Genomic DNA, 23,451 nt, shown 5'->3' on the forward strand with positions numbered 1-23,451 from the left:
AACAAAATTACCAAAACAAAGATTTAGAAGAACAGTATGAATTTGTTTCAGAAAAATAGATCTCAGAGTCATCCTACCTTTCATTTTTTCCTTAAGGGTAAAACTGCCGTGGATTCTCTTCAGTTCTGATTCCATTGTTAGCCCGCCTATATCTGCCTCCAGGTGTGTACGATTCACCATACCAATCCCAAACACTATTAGAGTAACATGCTGAGGTTCAGAGGTCACCAAGCTACGTTTCCTTTGTGTCTTAGTCAAACTGTTGCTATCTTGTTCATTTTCAAAAACAACTTTGCATGTTGGTTCTGTGGGACTCCGAACTCCTTTATGATAAAAATAAACCAATTTAGAGTTGAAAATTGTTAAAAGGTAGAACATTCCAAATAACATTGTACTTTTCCTAAACATTCCCAACCTCCTCACTTTTTCTTCTTTTCCCAGCAAAATGATTTAAAAATACTTTCATCATTTTCTCAAGGTTTTCCTAAGTATCAATTGGAGCACTGGAGAGTTGAAATACACACGTACGCTCAGACACAGACACAAAAATGTGTGCGCCCAGAGAAGTACAGTGTAGAAGAAAAGGGGAAATGGAGTAGCAGAACATTTGTATGCTATACTATTTTCTCCAACTGGTGAATGCTAATTTTTGTGCCTTTCAATTATCCACTTTTTACATTATGAATACTTGATGAAGAACAAAACAAATTTTAAACACGAAAATGTCGCTCACCTGCTGGCCCAAATGTTTCTGAAGACTTTTCCAATATTCCTGTTGGGTCAGATATAAGCGAGTAGAAGTTGAGCAATTTGTACATGTTCTGCCAGCACTCTGCGGAGGGTTCACTTTGCTCTGACACGGTTATTGAATCGGAGTCATCCATATGAATAGTCATGTGATCCACCACATCTTTGGAACCTTTCCTAGACACTTTCGAAGTTCTTCTCTCAGATCTTCCTAATGAATTTTTGTTTCGCGATTCTTTTTTGTTATTCTCATTGTTGGCCCTTTTGTTCTTCGCATTGTTTACTCTATTGCCACCATTAAGACTTCCTCTAGAACTGCGGCTGAAGTCAGATGAGCGAAAATCCCGATGCTTTCTAGTTTTGAAGGTAGGTGTTGGGGAAGCTGATCCAGCTGTGTATCTGCTGAGTTTAATGTCAGTCTGAGTTGCTTTGATGTCATCTATCATCGTACTGAATTGATGAATAAGTCGAACCAAAGCCATATCTACATGCTGGCTTATTGACTGACAAGAAATAGTAAAGTTGCAGTGGAAGGTATTATAATAACGCTTGCTGAGATCATGAAAGGAAAGGGCACTGGTGGAGTTTTGAGGGGTGCACACTGACTTTTCCATTACAACAGCACTGATGCTGAAGGTTTCCAACATTAATGCTGGTTTGAACTCAAGTGGAGGAAGGTTTACATGGCCTTGCCTAGGAAAAAAAAAGATTTTACTTTTTTTCCAGAAAGATACAATCTTAACATATTAGCAAAATAATCTTCAAGTTACAATATGTTACAAACTCTCTAAACAACTTTAAATAAAGTTATTAAATAAAATATGTGGAGGCCTTTAGTTTATTTTGTTTTTGAATTTTCACAAAGTTGGTTGTTTTTTTTTAAAGTTGGAAGCTGGCCCTTAACTCTTCCTTCTTGGTCTTACTGTAAAACTTACTAATCTAGCTTCCAAATCAGTCTTATACTATTATTTCATTGAAAAAGGCTCACCCTCGTAAGGTAATGCAATAGAAATTATAATACTACCTAATATTTTTAGAGGATTTTAAATTTCCTCAAAAATGCTTCAACAACTATTATAAAACCTTCTGAGTATTCAAAGCAAGCAAGAAGGCTTAACAGAGTTAAGTGTCTTAATTAAGAATAGTATCTAACAAGCTCATTGCTGAGAAAAACAGAATTAGAAAGTACTTTAAAGAAGGTCATCTAGTTCAATCTTCAAGCTGTTATTATCAAGTGGCAGTCTCACTGATGCATGAATACTTTCAAACCTGAATTTTCTTTACTTATGGGACTGGAGTCCTGATAGAGGGCTTATTGATACCATACTTAAGCAACCTCCCTTAATTATTATCTTCCTCTTCATAAACCATGCCTTTAATTTCTTCCTATTTGATATCATTATCTTTGCTATATAAAAACCAAAAACCTCATGGCATATTTTACCATGTTGAAACTAACTAGAAAACAATTAAAATAAGTATGACACACACACATAAATTTTAAAGGTGTACATTTGCAAAATCACTTCCCAGATTTTATTACATTATCTTGCTTTTTAAAGATTTTCATGGTAGCTATATTATAGTCAATTTGCAGAAAAAAACCCACCCAAAATGTCTCAAATTTAAAGAATAATAAGTCTGAAGTACTAAAAAAACATTAGATAGGCATTTCCCCCTTCTTTTTCCTTGTATGATATAAATTTATAGTCATCTATTTAAAATTAAATTAAAACACACTTTACTACCAAAGAAATAAGAAGCTGCCTGATGTTCCCAATTTAACTTCAGCAATTTATAGCTAGAGAATCAAAACCATTGCCATTAAGTAGAATATGACCTATAGTGGCTATCCACCAGTTTTCTAAGGCTATAAATTATTATGAGAGGAAACTATCTGTCATTGTTCTTGAGTAGCTGGTGGATTCAAACTGATTACCTTTCAGTTGGCAGTGTAATATTCTATGCATTATACCACCAGAGTGCCTTAATTAGAAATCTAAGTTTCAAGTGAATATTAGTATTCTATGTAATAGGAAAATCTGAATATTAGTATTACTATGTAATAGGAAAATCTGATGGAAGGTCAGCTATAAATCAGTTACTACTCTATCATAATGAGTTTTGTTTATATAGTAAGAAAAACAACATAATAATATAACTAATGAAAAAGCAGATCACAGAAACTCTATATCAATAGTAAGGATGCAAACAAGGAAAAACTAAATTTTTCTAATTAGAACAGATAAGAGAGGAAACCCAGACAGACTAAAACAGTTTATAAACACAGAAAATAATCTTTAAGCAAAAATAAGAATGTAAAACATGTAGGGTAACCTACTCTTATGGAGTTAATTCAGACACATGGCAATCCTCATTTAAAGATTATAAATCTTTATGAGAGGAACTTCCCATCTTTCTCTCTTGGAAGCTGTTGGACTGGAATCACTGACTGGTTTGTTAGCAGAGCAACATGTTGACATACTACATCACCAGCACCCCTTGCTAAAGAGGCCTTAAAGGGAGACTACAGTAAAGAGAAAAAAGCCTGGACCCATGATGAAGCAAGTGAGCCCTAGCATGAGCACATTAGTGTATACATTTTTGATGAAGATAACAAAGAGGAATGAAGAGTTACTAGACGCCAGTCTCACTGCTAGAAGAGTTAATAAATGTCCTGGTTTTAAAGTATAGAAGAAAAGTGATATATGTTAAAAAAATAATTAGTAAAATATCAAACAGGCTTGTCCTGGAGAGGGTGAAGTTGGGTTGCTCCTTGGAAGCAAGGACTCTGAAGTTTCATCTGACATACTCTGGACATGTTGCAAGGAGGGACCAGTCCTTGGAGAGGGATGTCATGCTTGGGAGGGGGGAGGCAAAGTGCAGGAGAGGAAGACCCTTGATGAGAGAGATGGATTGATTCAGTGACTGGAGTAATAATGGGGGCAGGTGTGTCAGAGATGGTGAGATTGGCACAGAATAGGGCAGAGTTTAGGGCTGCTATGAGTTGCAGGCGACTCGACAGCACATAACAACAAGAAGCAACATTATGCAAAACCTAAAAAAAAAAAAATTAAAATAAATCAGTGCCTAAGAAAAATGTGGTATGAGAAAGGTCTCCAGATAAGAGTTTAAGGTGGAAATGCAAGAGATTTGGCGATTAGCTGTAAGATTTGAGAATAAGAAGTTGGAATGTGAAGAATAAGCAATAAGAATGTACTCAGAGAGGCTGTGATGTCATTGAAAAAACTAAAAGTGATGTTGATTTCAGGTACGTTAAATTCAGAGAAGCATTCAAAACCTTATCTGGGAGCTTAAAAAGGTAAGTGCAAATAGATAGAGGTCCAGCCTGTAGTTGTACCATACGGCTGTCAGAAAGCCAAGAAATAGGCTCTAAGTATAATCTAAGTATGTTTGCACATATATAAAACATAGGCAGCTATATGTAATATATTGGAAGCAGGAGTAGCATCCACTTCTTCAACAATATGCCTCTGGAAACTCTATGAACTTTGAGAAACTCTAAAGAGAGTTATAGAAAGGCTTCAGGTCTTTGTTCACAGAGTAGCTATGAGTTTTGCTCTGCTCATGGCAATCAAAAATAACAACAGATTAAACATGTATATAATTCTATTTTAAAATACAAGCTAATATACATGTAAATAGAAAATGGGAAGGGAGAGAGAGAGAGAAAAAAAAAACTAGTAGGTAAATAGAAATAGATTTTTCATAAAATAAACAACCACAATCAACACTCTTGGCACCACACTGAAAAAAGAAACCCAAAATACCAAACCCCCCCAAAAAAACAGGGACACAATAAGAGATCCCTGATAGAAAAGGAGATTAAGTAGATCAGATCTCAAATACTTTAAAAATAAATTTTAAAAAGCTGTACTTACTAGATTGATGGGAAAACTTGAGATTTTCAGGATAAGATACTCTTTGAACTTTGAGTTAGAGCAACTCTTTATAGTAATCTTTTATAGACTGGCTTATAAAATAAACCGTATCTCCCATGAATGTTGTGTTCTCTTAAATTAGTTTATCAAATAAATGATACCAGATTGTTAACATTTACTTTAAGGAAAGATGAGATGCTAAGGAGAGGCAGGAAAACAAGAATAATGGATACAAAACAGAAATAATGAGAATATTGAGACATTATGAAAAATATAATCAACGTCATGGAAATAATTTGTATCTAAAAATGTTGAATGGGTGCCTAATATGCTATATAAACTTTTATCTAAAACACAATAAAAATGTTTACTTATGAAAAATATAAATTATGTAAAATCATAACATCTGGGCTCTTCTAAAGTTCAGTAGCAAATGTGTCTCAACAAACAATGATGCTTGACCACTATTTCACTGGCAAAGGTTCTGTGGATTCTGGTATGTTGTTCTAGTCCCTTTATTTCTTTGTGTTCTAGAAAAGAGATAGATAAAAGTAATAGGCAAAGATCCAGTCTGGTCAGTAAAGGGATACTTCATAGTGGTTGTTCATTTTTGCAAGTGACGGAAAAGAAAATAACATCTGAAAATAAAATAACCTGTAGAGTACATTTAAAAAAAAGATGAATTGCTCTGGGGAAGGCTGCTTTCAAAAGTGGTGAAGAGCAGCAATGTCTGTCTGGAGACTAAGGTACACCTGATTCAGACCATGGTATTCACAGTACTTGCTATGCATCAGAGAGCTGCACAATGACCAAAGATGACAGAAGAATTGAGGCCTTTGAGTTGTGGTGCTGGAGAAGAGTAATAAACATTTCATTGATTACCAAGAAAACAAACAGAATTATCCTGGAGAGGGTTAAACAAGGCTGTTCCTTGGAGACAAGGATTTTGATGCTCTGTCTCATATACTTTGGACACGTTTCCAGGAGGGACCAGTCCTTGGAGAAGTACATTATGCTTTAAGGGCAGAGGGACAGCACAGGAGAGGAAGACCTCGAAGAATATGGATTGACACAGTAATTGAGATAATGGGTGTGGGTATGTCAGAGACAGTGAGACTAGCTCAGAATAAAGCAGAGTTTAGAGCTATTGTACACAGTTGTCACTATGAGTCACAGGCGACTTGATAGCACATAACAACATGGAGTGGATACAGCTATAAAATTTTGTGGTATCTTGATTTGCATGGTTCAAACATATGAGCAAATGTCAGTTACTTTGGTTTAGTTTCAATAACACCAGTCTGCCATCAATATAGGAACTAAAATTTACTGTGAACAAGCTGTATAAGGAATAAATATTTTCTGCTAATTCTTTAGTCTATAAATTGCTTGCAAAGAATTTTAACAGTGACCTCTCATGTCATTTCTTTTAAACTCTCTTATCATTGAACTCTGGCTGTTCAATGTGCATTTGTTCAAGCACAGACAGCAAAGGACATCGCTGTGCTGCATCCTTTTCTATTAGTGACAAACTCACAATAGCATTTTAGAAAAATATGCATGAACAAAAATGGAAATCAGACAACAGAGATGAAATTGTAACAAACAAAATTATGCATGTGGATGTAAAACAGCTGAATTTAATAATAGTTAAAGGAGCTGATTATTGAAAGGCTGATACTTCTAATATTTGAGGAAACTCTAAGTAACCGTACAGTACTCTCAAAGGAGTCCATATCCAGGACAGGAAACTCTGGAAGCTTAGTAGATAGGGATTTATGCTAATCCAAAGGCAGGCAGTTTGAATCCACCAACTGCTCCAAGAAAGATGGGCAGTCTCTCCTCACAATTTATAGCCCCTGAAAAGCCACTAGAGGGTCAACTATGTGTTGGTTCACACTCAGTGTCAATGAATGAGGTATGTAAGCCAGAGGCACTTGGTTATAGTAGGCTTATCTACATAAATAGAGTGGATGTGATAAAAAGGATAAAGATATTCCAAATGAAGTTATTCTGGCAACAAATTTGTAGTAAAGGAACTCTTGATGCTATTTGACAGCATAGAAAATACAAAGAATAAAATGTTGGAAGCTAACCCATTTTTTTAAAAACAGTGCCACATTTCAAAAAAGAAATGAGAAAACATGCTCATCCTGTACTACATTAAAAGATGCAAAGAGAGTAGCAAGAACTATTCAGTTTTGGTAAGTATTTTTACAAAGAAGAAATAACTTTCATTTTTAATGTTTTAAATTATATAGTATTTAGAAAATACACTTACATACTAAGTAAAAACTCACTAAAGTTTTACTAACACATTTGATGTCACTATTTATGATAAAAATAAGAAAGCTTTTAAGTATTTTTACAACATTTGTAAAGGCCATGAAACAACCCTAATTTTCCTATTAATTACTGAGATCATTGCATACTTTCAGCTTGCATAGTTGTTTTTTTTTTAAAAAAAAAAAATCCTACACTAAACAGCAAGAATTTCCTGTGTGTAAACAGAAAAAAAAACGATGCAAATCTCTATGTACTGTATCAATAGAATATTCTCAACTATTTAGAGGGTGCTCTGGGGGAAGCAAGAGTAGCATCCACTTCCTAAACGCTTGCCTCCAGAGAAACTCCATGAACTTTGACAAATGTCAACAGTTGTAGAGGGGCTTCAGGTCTTTTGTAGATAGGGATTTGTGCTAACCCAAAGGCAGACAGTTTGAATCCACCAACTGCTCCAAGAAAGATGGGAAATCTCTCCTCACAATTTATGGCTTCTGAGAATCCACTAGCGGGTCAACTATGAGTTGGTTCATACTTAGTGTCAATGAATGAGGTATGTAAGCCAGAGGCACTCGGTTAGAATAGGCTTATCAGATGCTATGAGTCGTGCTCGACTTGAAGGCAATCATCGACAACAACTAGTGGTCTGAGTGGTAAGAAGGCACATTGTTTAAATCCACTAGCTGCTCTGCAGTGGGAAGAAAAAGATGGGCAACCTACTCCCATGCTATTTACTGTCTCTGAAAACTCTCTAAAGAAGTCAGTTATGAGTTGAGTCCGACTCTAGATCACACAACTACTGAGAGGAGAAAAAAAACTTAAGAAAGATTCTTCTATGTATAGTTAATAGCTTTTTATAAATATTAACTTTAACTTTGTTAATTATTTAAAATATCAAACAGAACATTAAGTGTAATACAGATCTTTTTTTACTATATGCTGAACATAAGCACATTCATTTTAAGTTTTTATTCTGTAAAGGTAGGAGTAGTATGAAACCAAGATTGTTGCCAAAACCTCTTGAAAACAATTCCTGTATCTACAGTCTGTTATTCCTATACACTTAAACAACTAAAAGCAAAATTCTAATTCCTAAAAAAAAAAGTTAGTTCAATGCCATTGTTGGGTATATATTTCCTATGCAAGCAATAAAGAAACTCTATGGGAAAAAAAGAATGATCATTTCACATTTAGCATTCCTGATTATTTGTCAATTTTTCAATTACTTCATAAGCTTCTGAAAGCTGAATAATGAAGAATAAAAACTGAAGAAGAACTGATGCCTATACCATGCACTGCCCAAAGAACAAGCAAAACTATCCTGGAAGAAGTGTAATCAGAGTTCTCCTTCGAAGCAAGACTGAGAGACTTCATCTCACATACCTTGGGGAAGGACATCAAACTTGGAAAAGGAGAGGGTCAGTAATAAGAGAGAGAACATCACTGAGATGGACTGACATGGTGACGTCAACAATGAGCTTATGCACGGTAGATAATATAAGGATGGAGTATGATTTGACAAGATTTCCTTTCACTGTCACTATGAGTTGGAGCCAACTCAACAGCCAAAAAAAAAACCACCACAAGTTTTGAAAGAAAGCTGGAAATAAATTCTAAGTAATATATAAAATTATATTTGATAAAGCCCTAAAAATTCAACAATCTTCACAGTCAAATATGTAAATGCTGAATGCAGATATCAACTCATATACTTCTGATGACCTTTACATGCTAATATGACTAAGAACAGGCCTTGTATGCGAAAAAATGATCAAGATCTTGAAAATATGGCTACTATTTTTATTATAGGCAATGGTCTTCTCATTAAGATATTGTTTAAAAATTTTATTAGGATTTGAGAAAGCAAAGTTAAAAACCATCATTGTAACCCTGTATAATATTTGACATAAAAACACAAACACAAAGATACCTTCTTGCTCTTTTGCCTTTTCTCTCTTTTGCAGTGTCTGAATCCACAATGTCTGCTCTGAGGCAATCCAAAGTTCCTGAAAAGGAAAGGTGCTCTCCAAAGTACATTCGGTAGCAGAGGGGCATTGCATCCTGTGACTGAATGCCTGTGTGACTCAGAAGAGGTTTGAAAACAACCTAAAAGACAGGGAACATTCTTATTAGAACAATTTTGAATTCATTTTTCAATATGGCTTTTTTTTCCTAACAGACCTTAGTATATAGAACTACTATACTTTGAAGAAGATAGCTCTAGTGGCATAGTCTCTAGGAAGTTGTACTTCTAACCCATAAGCAGTTCTCTCCTTTGGTTCAAATCTACCAGTGGTTCTGCAGGAGACAGACAGGTAATTGGGCAATTTATATTCTCAAAAACCCATTGAAGGGTCAGTTATGAGGCAGTTCTAACTCGAAGGCAGTGATTGAGTCATATTGTAAAGAGGGCTCATACAATAAATAGGCTGTAAGCTATTTTAAGCGTAACTTAGTTAAAAAAAATAGGGTGACCGAAATTGAAAGAATTTGTTCTTAAAAACTATTTGAACTCTGTAAATAAACTAGTAGAAAATTTAAAAAAAAGAAAAATATTGATCAAGAAAGAAATTTAAAAAATATTAACTGAAATAATAAACATTTTAAAGACAAGTTATGGTTTAAATTTTAAATATCTCATAAAATCCACTAAGTTATTTTTATTTTTCTTGTTATTTGGGTGAAAGTTTACAAAGCAAATTAATTTTCCATTCAATCTATGGAGTTTGTGTTTCAAAATAGCTTTCCTAACATTATTTGACTGTGGCTGACTGACCATGTGGGCACTGAGACTGTTAATGGAGTGTGTTGACTCATCCACAAAGGGATTAGCTATCTACCATTCCACAAAAGACTAGCAAGTCTCAACAATCGATGAAAGAATTAGCTAGTCTCATCAATAAATTGAACAGCTCTGGCTGCAGAGATGGGGTCCACCCCACCAGAAATGAGAAAAGAGACTTTCCCCACCCTGGTGAAGAGGAGGTAGGAAAATGCAGAACACGCTTCTGGATGGCAGCAGCAGCCATATGTGAACTAGAGAATTATAACTTTGAGTGGGAGGGGCAGCCAATATTGTTAGGTATGAGAACAATGTTAAGTAAATAGGTGGAAAACCAATATGGGCAGGACTGAGAACTTGGGAATAATTACAGCCTCGAGGTTTGAGGCTGAGGTGCCTCCATGCACATTTCAGGAGCTATCTTAACTCTATTCTATTATTAATATGGATTATAACCTTTTGACTTCCCTATTATGGTTCTCTGTAATCTATGAGCTATCACATAAGATTTTGTACCCAGCAAAGCATAATATCGGTGTTGAGATGAGTAGAAAGAGGTATGGGAGCATGGGCGAGTACGTCTGACCTCATGGGATGATTTTGTGTTACTGATGCTGTGGAAAGGGATAGTTCCCCTCTGTGAAATTTGTAACAGTCAGATATATCAGTTTCCATATAGCCCTTGCTCTTTTTATGAATCCATACATTCTTTGTTTTATAAAAATTACAATAGCTATAATATAATCACACTTTTTCCACTGTCTCTTGCAACTCTCATTTCCAGTATTCCTTCTATCCTATGCATTTTTTGTTTTTTTTTAATTAATATTTTATCATTCATATGCATTGTATTTTAAATTCATTGTGTTTTATACAGTCTTTCATTTACCTTATGGGGTTTCTCCCCTTCGAAATACTTTTTTTTCCTTTTGTTTTTATTATTATTCATTTCAATGAACATTTATAGAGATTTTGGGTTTCCATTCATTCACTGTTGCACTTTTCTCCCAGCCCACCCCCACCATCACCCCCATTTCTGAAAAGTAAGTAAAAGAAAAATTCCTCCATTGGTATACAATCCCCCCACTCCCCACCCCCACTCCACCCCAGTATATACTCCAGTCTGCAACCTTCACTCTGGACTCTTATGATAATCATAATGCCCTATAATATACTGCTTTTAAACTGTTCTCTCCCTAGAAATACTTCCTTAATAACAACTTCTGTGAACATGTATAAGCCAGCTACTTTATGCTGCATACTCTAATATCCCCATATATATATATATATATTTAGAGAGTGAGGGGAACACACACAAACACACATACATAGAGTAACAAATGTCTACAGAGGCTTAATTTGCAATTATAACTAACCTATAAACTGTTTCAAATGTTACATATAAAATTTTAAACGGCTAATTTGCATCTGTGTTAATTCAAGTACTTCTTAAAGGCTGCTCCTTGAACGTTTTGAGCAAATAGGCACAGAGTAAGACTTTCACTAAAATGTCAAGGTGGATACTGCTGAAGGGTTCCATTACTAAAGATCACCTACTGAGGTGCTAATGGAATTAGAGAAAAGGGATGTCTCACCTGTGCATCAGCAAGCTGAACAGCAGGAAATCCTTGGTTTGCTTCTTCTACACCTGCCACATCATCCTGACTAGTGCTGTGCTGGGAGTGTGTTCCATCCAAGGTATTCTGGTCACTAGACAAGACGGTGTTAAAATCTGAGGCTGAGGGTATTGTAGGAAGGTTGGGTGCAACACCTAAGGGAGAAAATTTTAAAGAATAATACGTAAATTGTTGGGAAATAGAAGCAATTTAAAATGGCACTGCTGGGTAAATTTTTGATGGTTATATTGTGGTATCAAACCAAATCACTCAAAGTGAAAACAAAGAGAATTAGTACTTTCAGGTCATTTTCAGCTGCATTTAATGGAAATGAAAGTAAATGAAATTTTCATAAAACATTAGTCATTCTTACACATGGTCTATGTTAAACTTAGCAGTGTATATGTAGATTTTTATAGGCAAAATATCTTTATTATTATTACTTTTATAAGTGCTTTTTTTAAAAAAAATGAAATTTCACAGAGAAATTGGTTTCCATTCATTCATCCACAGAGATTTTGCATCATAGCATTAATTACAGACCCCATACTGTAAGAGACTTTTTCCTTTCTCACTGTGATTCTCATTTCCCTTCTAACCTATCCCATTCTGCCTTCTGTGCTTTCTCCTTGGGCAAACACTGCCCTTATGATCTTGTATGATTGATTGTTCTAAGAAGTGAGTATCTCCCTGGTGTTCACCTTATGGGCATGCCCATTGTTTAGCTCAAAGTGAATCATAGGGAGCCAGAAGATTTTTAAGCAGTATTTTATGTCGCATCAGTTTTGCAATGAGAAATAAAGTTCAGACAGTAGCAGGGCTACAAAAAAAAGGGTAGATGTTACAGGGCAAAACGCATAGATGTCACAGAACCACAATATAAATCTCTCTGAAATTGTTTGCCTGTGACAGAACACAAATCATATGTAATTATTGCTTTCCTCTGTACTCCCATTATCTTCTACATTTTCAAGGAAAAGGGTCCAGCATAAAGTTCCTTTTTGGTTCTCTTGAAATTTAAACTATGTACAGTCTCTGAATACTGAAACTAGTACCAAGAAAGTGCTGAGAGCTAGTGGAAAAATCATTTTTCAGTGATATAAATTTTTAATTTTTTAAAAGCAGAAAAAGGAAGGATACATCCTCTTAACCGTCTGGAGATAACCACTATAACTACTTTGATGAATTTTCTGCCAGTCTCTCTTCTGCTTGCACAAATTCTTTTAAAAGGTCCTCATTTGTCACTGTCCTTGATAGCAGGAAACTTACTTTTTCTTACTAAGCTCTAAAAGTAATTAAAAATTCACTAAGATGGCACACAACAACAACAACAGGTAGCTACAATGAACACAAGAATGCTAGATATTACAGACCAAAGAAATTTGAATTATGTGAAAGTAACTTTTTATTATATGTCCATTATTTGGGAATTACACTTTACATTTACTCATGTATCTCCTTTCACTGTTTCAAAAATTAATCTCACCTCTTTAAAGTTTTAAATCCTTTATTTATCTACAATCTCATCTTTATCTGATTTGTCTTATCTTAGAAACATGAAATGATTGCTTATTACCTTCTCAACTGAAATACTATTAAAACTACATCATAAATTGGTCAATCTCAAGTAGACAGTAACCAAAACATTTAAAAAACATTTGAGACTGTCAAACACCTTAAGAAAAAAAAAAAAAAAAAAAAACTTTTCAGAACTTGAACCATGAACAACTAAAATAATGTGACAACTAAATACCTGTTGGAAGACTATTGTGTCCGGACTTTGTAACTGGGGACTCCTGAACAACACTTCCTCGATTACCCACAGCATTTGACATCCAGTTATAGAAGCTCACAGATGATGGTTCAGAGAGCAAGGGATGTTCAGATAACATATCAGTGGCCACTGTATTTCCTAAAAATAAAGCCTTATTTAATATAAAATTAGTACTTAACGTTCTACGGAGAAAAAAAATATTCTTTTTAAAAATTCAGGTTAAAGTGACTATCGCAGTTATTTTCAAAATCTCACTTTGTTTTGTTATGAAAGGCATTAACAAACACAAATTTAATGTTGGCTAGACTAAACACTGCTCATCACGCCTTTGTTGATAATATTGCCAGTGCTGGTACTTAAAAATACAAGCTAAGGATCAGAAGACATTGGAAAACTATAAACACAGTATAAATTTCCTAAACTATTTTCTCAAATAAAGGAATAATTTGAAAGATTTGTTGCACAACAAAAAACCAACTGAACAAAAAGCTAACATTATTAAATCTAGTGGCTATACCTGTTCTTGTTAGAGAGCTACTTTTCACAGCTGAAGTACTTCTCTGGGGAGTCCCTTCCAGGAGATTGTGTAAGCTTGGGAAACTTCCAGTCAAATAACTGAGCAAACTCTCCTTCCTTGGACTCTCCCTCACTGGCATCCCAGAACGTCCAACATGAACTGGAGAATCTGTGGCAGTATCTCCACTGGTATAGCTCAGAGAATGGTAAGGGTGAATTCCCTAGGGAAGAAACAACATGCAACTTTTTCTCATGCATATACCAACCACTGGGAATATGTAGTACTATTACAATTGGTATTACCGCCCTTATTCCGAACATTAAAATCAGTATCAATTACACCAAGGATTTTGGTGAATTTCAAACATCTGTGAAAATGTCTTAAAACTATATAGCACAATGCAAAGAACAGCTTTTGGCATCATTATTATACCCAAATAGTCACTGATTTTAATCATGGCTCATTAACTCCCTTCTAAATCTGAAGATAGTTTGGTGGCAAGATATACAGACCACAAGCAGAGTACATCAAAACAGATGGGAGGAAATAAAGTACTCATTAACACCAAAGGAACAGAACATGGAGCCCCAGGACTTCAAAACTTTATAATTAGGGTTTTTGTGGAGGTTCTTCAGAAAAAAGGGGAGGAGGGAATACCCATAAGAGATTAATTTCTATGTCTTTATTTATTAAACCAGCAAACTGACACACCAACATAATTCCATTTATGAAAAATATTCCCTCATGAAATGTAAGTAAAATATATATAACCGTATCTCTATCAATCATCTATCTATCTATCTATCTATCTATCTATCTATCTATCTATCTATCCACCCATCCATCCATCATCAGTTCTGGTGGCCTGGTGGTATGATGCTGCACTGCATACCAAAGGCACATGGTTCAAATCCATCGGCTGTTCCATGAAAGTATGAGCAATTTCTTCCTGTGTGATTAATGGTCTCTGAAAATCCACTAGAGATTCAGTTATGTGTTGGTTCTGACTTCACAACACACAACAATAAGCAATAACATCTACCTATAAGAACTACGTCATTGGACCTCAGTGTTGCTCCACTGAAATATTTTACAGCTTGTGTGGCATGGCCAGGCCAACAGGGTCTTCCTGCCACTGTTTCCCTGTTGTATGCTAAGGCTGTGGTCCAGCCCAGGTGCATTCACACCCAGGCCAGGAACAGAACCACTACCTGACAGGTCAAGGGGTTGCTGTTCATGTGTCCTGGCCCACAATCCCACCCATAGCATTAGACTGCTCTCCCACTGCCTAGAGACCCTGCTGCCACCCTACTGTCCTGAACCAGTAGCACCAACATCAGAGGTAAAGCCATTTTTCCCCTCCCAGAGACAGTACTTGAACTGCAGACCCTTTAGACCCAGTCTAGCTGGGGCAGCTGCCTGGCTGAGAAGGATGCTAATTCACAGGCCATCTATCTCTTCAACTGAATCAAGTCTTCCCTTGAGTCAAAGGATCAGAGGGAAATACAAGAAGAGTGAGCTGCCTTTCCTGCCTCTGGAGCAGTGAGTTTCTGAGCCATAGTTATCAGACCAAAGGCCTGCTAAGGCCTCAGGAAAGAAAAACTCTACCACAGCAATGTCATGGAAGAAGCAGATTACTTTACACCCTACACAAAACCAAAACAAGATGTTACACTAAAAAAGTGATCATAACACAGAATCAGTGAATTTCATGAAGCCAAAAAGTCTGATGGAACTTTCCGAAAAATAATACAAAATAATGATTAAATATTTTCAATGTTAGAAACAAACTCTACGTATTACAGGGCTCTGAAAGCAAAAGCCAAGAGGAACTTAAAAAACCAAAATCTAAAACAATGCAAATAAAACAACTAAGGTAAAAGATGTTCTGGAGAAACAAGAAACTATGATTCAGAAAATGAGAGCCTATGTTTCAAATACTGTCAACATGTTGGAGGGACATATGAGCAAAGCTGAAGAGATAGAATACAAAACCAGCAAAACAGATGATATAATTCTCATCAATGATCTGCTAGAACAAAAAGCAGAATCAAAAATGAAGGGGAAAAAGAGAAGAAGAATGTGGGAAACCCTCAAGCGGAATAACATACACATAACTGGAACAGCAGACAGAAAGAAGCAAGTAAAGGGAATAGGAACACTGTGGAAGAATTACTGGAAGACAAATTTCCAAGTATAATGAAGATATATTAAAGAAGCTGAGTGAACATCATATAGAATAGACCCCAGGCATGTTATAGTCAAATTTGCCAGAATCAAAGGAAAGGAGAGAACTCTGAAAGCAGCTAGGGAGAATTGACGAGTAACCTTTAAGGAACAGCAAATAAGATTAAGTGCTGATTTCTCAGCAGAAACCATATGAGCAGGAAGTGAGTAAAAAGGACATATATCAAACATTCAAAGAAGACAACACTCAACCAAGAATATTGTACCCAACAAAACTGTGCATCAAATAGGAAGAAGAGATCAAAATATTCTCTGAAAGCAGAACCAGAGTCTGTAAAAAGATCACTGTTGCAGGAAATACTGAGGGAAGTCCTTCTTAGACAGATGCCACAGAAAGTTGGATGGACTAAAGTAACCTGCAACAATACCAAAAAGAACTCAACAAAATGGCAGCAATAAAACCCTTCCTCTCAATAATTATGCTGTGAATTACTTAAATGCACCAGTGAAGAGAAAAAGAATAGCTGTTTGGATAAAAAACCAAAATCCATCTATATGCTATCTACATACCAGAAGAGACACACCTGAAAAGTGAAGATAAAGGAAGACTAAAAATAAAAGGGTGGGAAAAAAAATATACCAAGCAAATGGAAACCAGAAAAAAACCAGAGTAGCAATATCAATCTCTGATAAAATAGATTTCAAGGTAAAAACCATCACAAAAACAAGGAAGGCCACTACATAATGCTTAAAAGGTCAACTGAACAAGAGGACATAACAATAATAAATATTTATGCACCAAAGGATACAGCTGCAAAATATACAAACCAAATATTAACAAAATTAAAAAGACAAAGTAGTAGGAGACTTCAATACACTACTCTCAAGAAAAGATAGAACTACTAGAAAGAAACTCAACAAAGATACTGAAGAATTAAACCACACCATAAACCAACTCGATCTCATAGATATAAACAGGCTAATATATACCCCCCAAAAGTGCTCAGTATACCTAGAATTCCAATGTGCATGGAACATTCTCCAGAATATATCATGTTTAAGTCACAAAGCCAGCATAAATAAATTAAGAAAAAATAAATAACACATCTTTTCAGATCACAATGCTATTAGAAATTAATAACTAAAGGACAAGGGAGAAAAAAAAACCATACATTTGAAAGCTGAGCAATACCTTGCTTGAACATGAGTGGATACTACAAGAAATATAAAATGAAATTAAAAAGTTTCTTGAAACAAATGACAATGAAACACAACTTACCAAAAACCTCTGGGAAACAGCCAAAGCAGTAATTAGAGGTCAATTCATAGCAATAAGCAAACATATCAAAATGGAAAAAAAAAATATTTATCTGAGCATCTCCAGAAGTCGGAAAAGAAGAGTAAAACAACCTGACATGTTCTAAAAAAATGAAATTAGAGCATAAATAAATGAAATATAAAACAAGTGAAACCATCAAGAAGACCAGGAGATAGTTCTTCAAAAAGGACAATAAAATAAACTACTAGCAAAATTAACAAAGGAAAAGAAAGAACACAAATAATCTGAATAAGAGATGAAAGGTGCAATGTCACAACAGAACCAACTAAAGTAAAAAGGTTAACAATGGAATATTATGAAAAACAATACTTAAACAAATAGAGAAACCTAAAGGAAATGGGCAAATACTTAGAAACTTAAAGCCTACAGAAACTGAAACAGACTGAAATAGAACACCCGAACAAACTCATCAGAAAAGAAGAAACTGAATAAGTAATAAAACAACTTCTAACAAAAAAAAAGCCCTAGTCCAGATAGTTTTACTAGTGAATTTTATCAAACATTCAGAGAAGAACTGTCACCAATTCTACATAAATTATTTCAGAAAATAGAAAAAGATGGAATGCTCCCAGACTCATTCTATGAAGCAAACATATCCTTGATAGCAAAGTCAGGTAAATATACCACCAAAATAGAAAACTATAGACTGGTATCTCTCATGAGCATAGAAGCAAAAACCCTCAAGCAAATCCTGGCCAACAGAATCCAACATTATATCAAAAAAGTAATTCACCATGACCAAGTGGGATTCATTAACAGGAATGCAAGATTATTCAACATAAAAAAAAAAAAAACAACAATCAGTGCAATTCATCACATTAACAGAGCAAAGAATAAGAACCACATGATCCTATCAACTGATACAGAAAAGGCCTTTGATAAAACCCTTTCTTGATTAAAACACTCAACAAAATGGGTAGAGGGGGAATTTCCTCAACAGACTAAAAAATATATACACAAACCAAGAGCTAACACATTTTCATTGGAGAGAGATTAAAGGCATTCCTTTTGAGAACAGGAACTAGGCAAGGATGCCCACTGTCACCTCTCCTAGTCAATACTGTATTAGAAGTCTTAGCAATAGCAGTATGACAAGAGAAGGAAATAAGAGGTATCCAAATTGGCATATAGGAGGCAGAATTATCTCTACATGTAGGCGATTTGATAGTATACCTAGAAAACCCTAAAGACTCAGTGAGAAAATTACTGGACATAGTAAACCAATTCAGCAAAGTGGCAGGATACAATATCAATATAGAAAAATCAATTCGATTTCTCTACAGTGACAAAGATAATACAGAAATAGAGCTAATAAAAAACATATGGTGCTTAAACTAAAATTATTAATAACTAACATAGATGCACTTATTTGGCTATTTACTAAACAGGTATTTGCTGTCTCAGTTCCCCATTTCCACTGTTTATTTACCAAGTGTCTGACTTTCACGGATTCTGTTTGATAATGTTTATTTGCTGTTTTTTTTTTTTTTTAATAAAAAAATACCAATCATAATAGCTAAACACAAGAATAAATTCTCAGGAGTAAATCTAACTAGAAACAAAAAGGCCTATTCAAAGAAAATTATGAAGTATTACCACAAAAACAAAAAGGTACCTGGGGAAATGGAAGAATATACCTTGCTCATGGACAGGAAGACTTAATATTATGAAAATGACAATACTACTATAGGCAATCTACAAATTCAATGCAATTCCAATACAAATACCAATTCCATTCTTCAATGAGATAGAAAAAGCAATCTTCAATTTCATTTGGAATTGAGAGAGGACCCAAATAAGCAAAGCACTCCTTAAAAAAAGAAACAAGATAGGAGGCATCTCAGTCTCTGATTTCAAGTCCTACTATATTGTCATGGTGGTCAAGACAGCATGGTACTGGTACAATGACAGACACATAGATCAATGGAATAGAACTGAGAACCCTGAAATCTGCTCATCTACCTATGGCCAACTGATTTTTTTACAGTAAGACAAAATCAGTTAAGTGTGGAAACAAAAGCCTCTTTAACAAATGGTACTGGCAAAATTGGAAAATTATTTTAGAAGCAGGAGTGGCACCCCCACTCCTAAACAACATGCCTCTGGAAACTCTATGAACTTTGATAATGATGATAGTTACAGAAAGGCTTCAGGCTTTTTGTTCATAGTGTCGCTATGAGTTGTGCTTGACTCAATGGTAAACAACAATAAAAACATCTGTAGAAAACTTAAGACCCACACCTCACACCATATAAAAAAACCCCAACTCAAAGTAGATCAAGGACCTAGGAGTAAAACCAAGGACTATAAACGTCATCATAGAAAAGCTTGGAAGAACTCTAGAAGCCCTAATCCACAGTATGAACTGTCTTCCACCCATCTTGAAAAACCTACAGCAATGAGAGAATAAAATAGATGACTGGGACCTTCTAAGAATCAAATCCCTATGAACATCAAAACACTTCTCCAACAGGGTCAAAAGGAAAACCACATACTGGGAAAAAATATTTGGTAACGAAATATCTCACAAGGGACTCATATCTAAAATTTATAGAATAATAGTCCAGCACCTCAACAAGAAAAAGGCCAACAACACAATCACAAAATGGGCACAGGATATGAAGAGAACCTTCACTAAAGACATTCAGATGGTAAACAAACACATGAAGAAATGTTCTATCTCTCAGAAAGACGCAAATAAAAACTATGAGATACCATTTTACCCCAGTTTTAACAATAGCAAAGAAAGTTCAACAGAGCAGCAAATAACACATGCTGGTGATGTTGTAGAGAAACTGGAATCATTATTGACAGTTGTTGTATGGGCACCTTAGTCCTCAATGACATATAATTTGAGAGGTCTTCAACTATAGATTTTCCCAGTGTATTACACGTCCTTATTTCCTGACTGCTGGCATCAAAGGTTTTAATTGTGGATCCAAGAAAGATCAAGATGTTGACAGTTTCAATCTCCTCTCTATACATTATGACACTGTCTATCGGTCCAGTACTAAGAATCTTTGTTTTCTTGCTATTGAGATGCAATCCATACTGAAGGCTGCATTCCTTGATTTTCTGCACCTAGTGTTTCAAATTCTCCTTATTTTTAGAAAGCAAAGTTGTGTTCTCTATATAGCGCAGGTTACTGATGAGTCTCCCTCCAATCCTGATGCCACATTCCTCTTCATAAAAGAGTCCCACTTCTCAGATAATTAGCTCAGCATATAGATAGAACAGGTATGGAAAATACAACCCTGGTCTACTCCTTATCCATTTGAAAACCATTAATTACTCCCCTGTTCTGTTCACACAATAGTGTCTTAGGGGCAGGTATAGGTTCCGCATGAACACAAGTACTTTGGGATTTCCATTCTTCTCACTGTCAGCCACAACTTGTTATGATCACAATAAAAAAAATTGATATCTTTAAAATAAAATTTATTTTGAATATTTTTTAAATTACATCTTCAAAGAGAATTTCTGGGTTCAAAAAGAAACTGGAACATTTCAGCAACCTTCGCTGAAGTATCCTATTGAGCAGAGACTATCTAGGGGGAAATTAAAGGCTCTCTGATAAAAGCAAGAAATGCAGGGGTTTAAGTTTAACAACACTATAAAGGCTTATGACGTATTAGCTCTACCTGAAAAGCAGAAAGGCACACACACGTCTTTCCTCATGCCTTACCAATCAACCTAACTTAAGTGGGGAAAAGGTGGAGGTAGGATGATACAAGAGAAAAAGAATACTTCATACCCGTCAAATACTTGTTAAGTATATTTCATACATTAATTTATTTAATTGTTAACACAGTCTCCAAGATAAGCATAATTATTGTTTTATGGAAAAGCAAAGTCCTCACAGAGTTGACTTTTCTTTCCACATTCTTCATGATAGCAAATATCTGTGTTAAGAATTAACTCTAGAGTTCTAAAAGTCCATAAAGATTTTCCACTAAATCTTTGAAGGGAAAAAAAGCAAAATATGCAGAACTGTAACATTAGGATTATAATTTCAGATTAATTTAAAACATAGTACAAACAGAAAACATACAATTAGTGATCATGAATAGCAGAGATCTGAAATCAAGCATTGTTGTTGTTAAGTGCCATTGAGTTGTAGATAGATGATAGCAACCCTATGAATGAAAGACCTGAAGACTTGTAGAACACTTGAAGATTGGAGCAAGACTCTGGAGAGTAAGACCATGTTGATGAAGGTAGAGAGACAGTACAATGCTATGGAGAAATTGTGGCATGGTATAACCAGAGGAGCCCTGAGATAAGGCCACGTATAAATGTTTTGCTGTTCTTGCCAGATAATTAATGAGAAGCTGACGTACAAGTGTTCTGAGGCAAACCTTACTGGAGGATTTGCCTTTGTGAAACTGAACTTATGCCTTGGGGCTGCTCGGCTAAAACCTGTATTTGCATTGGGTGATATTCTTTGCCTCCCCTAATCTCCAACTTACTTCCCTAATAAATCCAATTCTCAGTACTACAATTGTGAGTTAAGTCTGTGAGTCAACAACAAATGAACAAACATCTTGCTGCTGGTGTTGCCCTAGTGACACACTATAAGGCCATCTACCCTGGGCAGTGAGGGGCTGTGCTATCTCACTTCCACTGGTCTTTTCAGAGGGATGCTTATGGCTTTATGCCCCCATGTCCCATTTAGACAAATCATGGCATGCTTTATTTAAAAGAACAACATTTGCATTTATAGAGTAAAAACCTAAGTAAAAGGTTTCTCTGTGATTCAGTCTTCTGTATCCCTTCCAGAGGCTTCTATCATTGTTGAGTGTTATTGAGTTGACTATTATGATTCTATGAGCAACAGATCTGAACTCTATACTGCACCATCCTCATAATATCTTTCATGCTCAAGTCACTGTAGTATCCCCTGCATCAATCAGTAGCAAACCAGTCCTTAGAGAGAGACATCATTCTAGGAAAGGAAAGGGATTAGTGGGAGAAAGGGAAGACCTTGCAGGAGATGGACTAACTTAGAAACTTCTAGGCTTTCCTAACTTGTTCATGGTCTACCACTCACTAGATAAATAAGTACACAGAATTCATGCATGGTAAAAATGGTTAACCCATTAAACTGGGGTGTGGGGGGGTATTTGTAAATCCAAGTCTTCTCAGAGAAAAGTCTTAGCAATCAACTTTTGAAAAATCAATTCTTGAAAGCCCTATTAAGCATAGTTCTATTTTGACTCACACATTCGGTGATACTGAGTTGGAACTCACTGCCACTGCACTGGAATCAAGCAACTCAGAGCTGATCCCCCAGCAGGTTTTCCAAGGCTGTAAATAACAGAGGAGAAGACTGTCCATCTTTCTCCAGCAGAATAGCCGTGGATTCAAACCACTAAGAGGTGCCACCTTGGAGTTAGCAGTGCAACTCTCTACAGACTAGGCATCAGAGCACATATGGAATTGTCATGAATCAGAATCAATTTGGTGGCAATTTTACATTTTTTTCTGTTTAAAAAAAATATAAACCCACATACATATTTATCCTTCATTGAATATACGAATGTTCTACACTTCTACAGAATATTCGATATCCACCTAAAGATCTACTTTATCTTTTTAAGATGGTATTTCTGTATTGGTCTTACAATAGTCATTTAAGTTATTTCTATTATTTTCCCCTTACAAATAATGCTGTAAATTATTATGTAAATATCACAGTATTCCCTATGTAGAGGTTTTGTATATTAATATGGAAAAAAGTTGTTGTTGTGGTTGATTGTCGTTGAGTCAAACACAACTTATAGCGACCCTATGAACAAAAGGCCAAAAGCCCTTCCACAATCAATGCCATTTATCAAAGTTCACAGAGTTTCAAGAGGCATGCTGTTTAGGAAGTGGATGCCACGCCTGCTAGGAACTACTGAAATTTTAACATTTTATATGGTTAAATATAGAGTACCTGTGTAAGCCAAAGCTCACACTTATAAACAAAGTATAAATATTGTCTTTTATTTCCAGTACCAAGAAAAGCAGACAATCAAAAATAACCACTAATAACAATAAAATATATTTTATTTAGCACTTTCTATGTGATATGCTCATAAGGTACAGATGAACATATCACATAGTAAGTGCTAAATAAAATATATTTTATTGTTATTAGTGGTTATTTTTTAAGAGATTGAGATTGTTCACAGCTTTAGTCTGTTTGGCTCCACAGTCAACACTCTTGGCACAGGTAGCCAGGAAATTAAAAGGCGCATTGCCATGGGAAAGTCTGCTGTTAGGGACCTCTCCAAAGTACTGAAGAGCAATGGTGTCTCTC

The 23,451-nt window shown here is 35.4% G+C and overlaps 1 protein-coding gene across 1 annotated transcript in view; it reads right to left on the bottom strand.

Annotated features, from left to right (window-relative positions):
* KIAA1109 (KIAA1109 ortholog) overlaps positions 1 to 23,451 on the bottom strand; it is a 249,312-nt gene that overhangs the window by 98,868 nt on the left and 126,993 nt on the right. The window contains exons 41-46 of the mRNA XM_006881048.1: positions 13,622 to 13,841; positions 13,084 to 13,242; positions 11,310 to 11,485; positions 8,863 to 9,038; positions 734 to 1,440; positions 78 to 323 (exon numbers count right to left, since the gene is read on the bottom strand). Coding sequence (XP_006881110.1) covers positions 78 to 323; positions 734 to 1,440; positions 8,863 to 9,038; positions 11,310 to 11,485; positions 13,084 to 13,242; positions 13,622 to 13,841 — 1,684 coding nt within the window. The remainder of the gene's footprint in view (positions 1 to 77; positions 324 to 733; positions 1,441 to 8,862; positions 9,039 to 11,309; positions 11,486 to 13,083; positions 13,243 to 13,621; positions 13,842 to 23,451) is intronic.

This window comes from Elephantulus edwardii, unplaced genomic scaffold, assembly GCF_000299155.1.
Source record: "Elephantulus edwardii isolate Elephantulus edwardi_28Jun2011 unplaced genomic scaffold, EleEdw1.0 scaffold00012, whole genome shotgun sequence".
Lineage (NCBI taxonomy): Eukaryota > Metazoa > Chordata > Mammalia > Macroscelidea > Macroscelididae > Elephantulus > Elephantulus edwardii.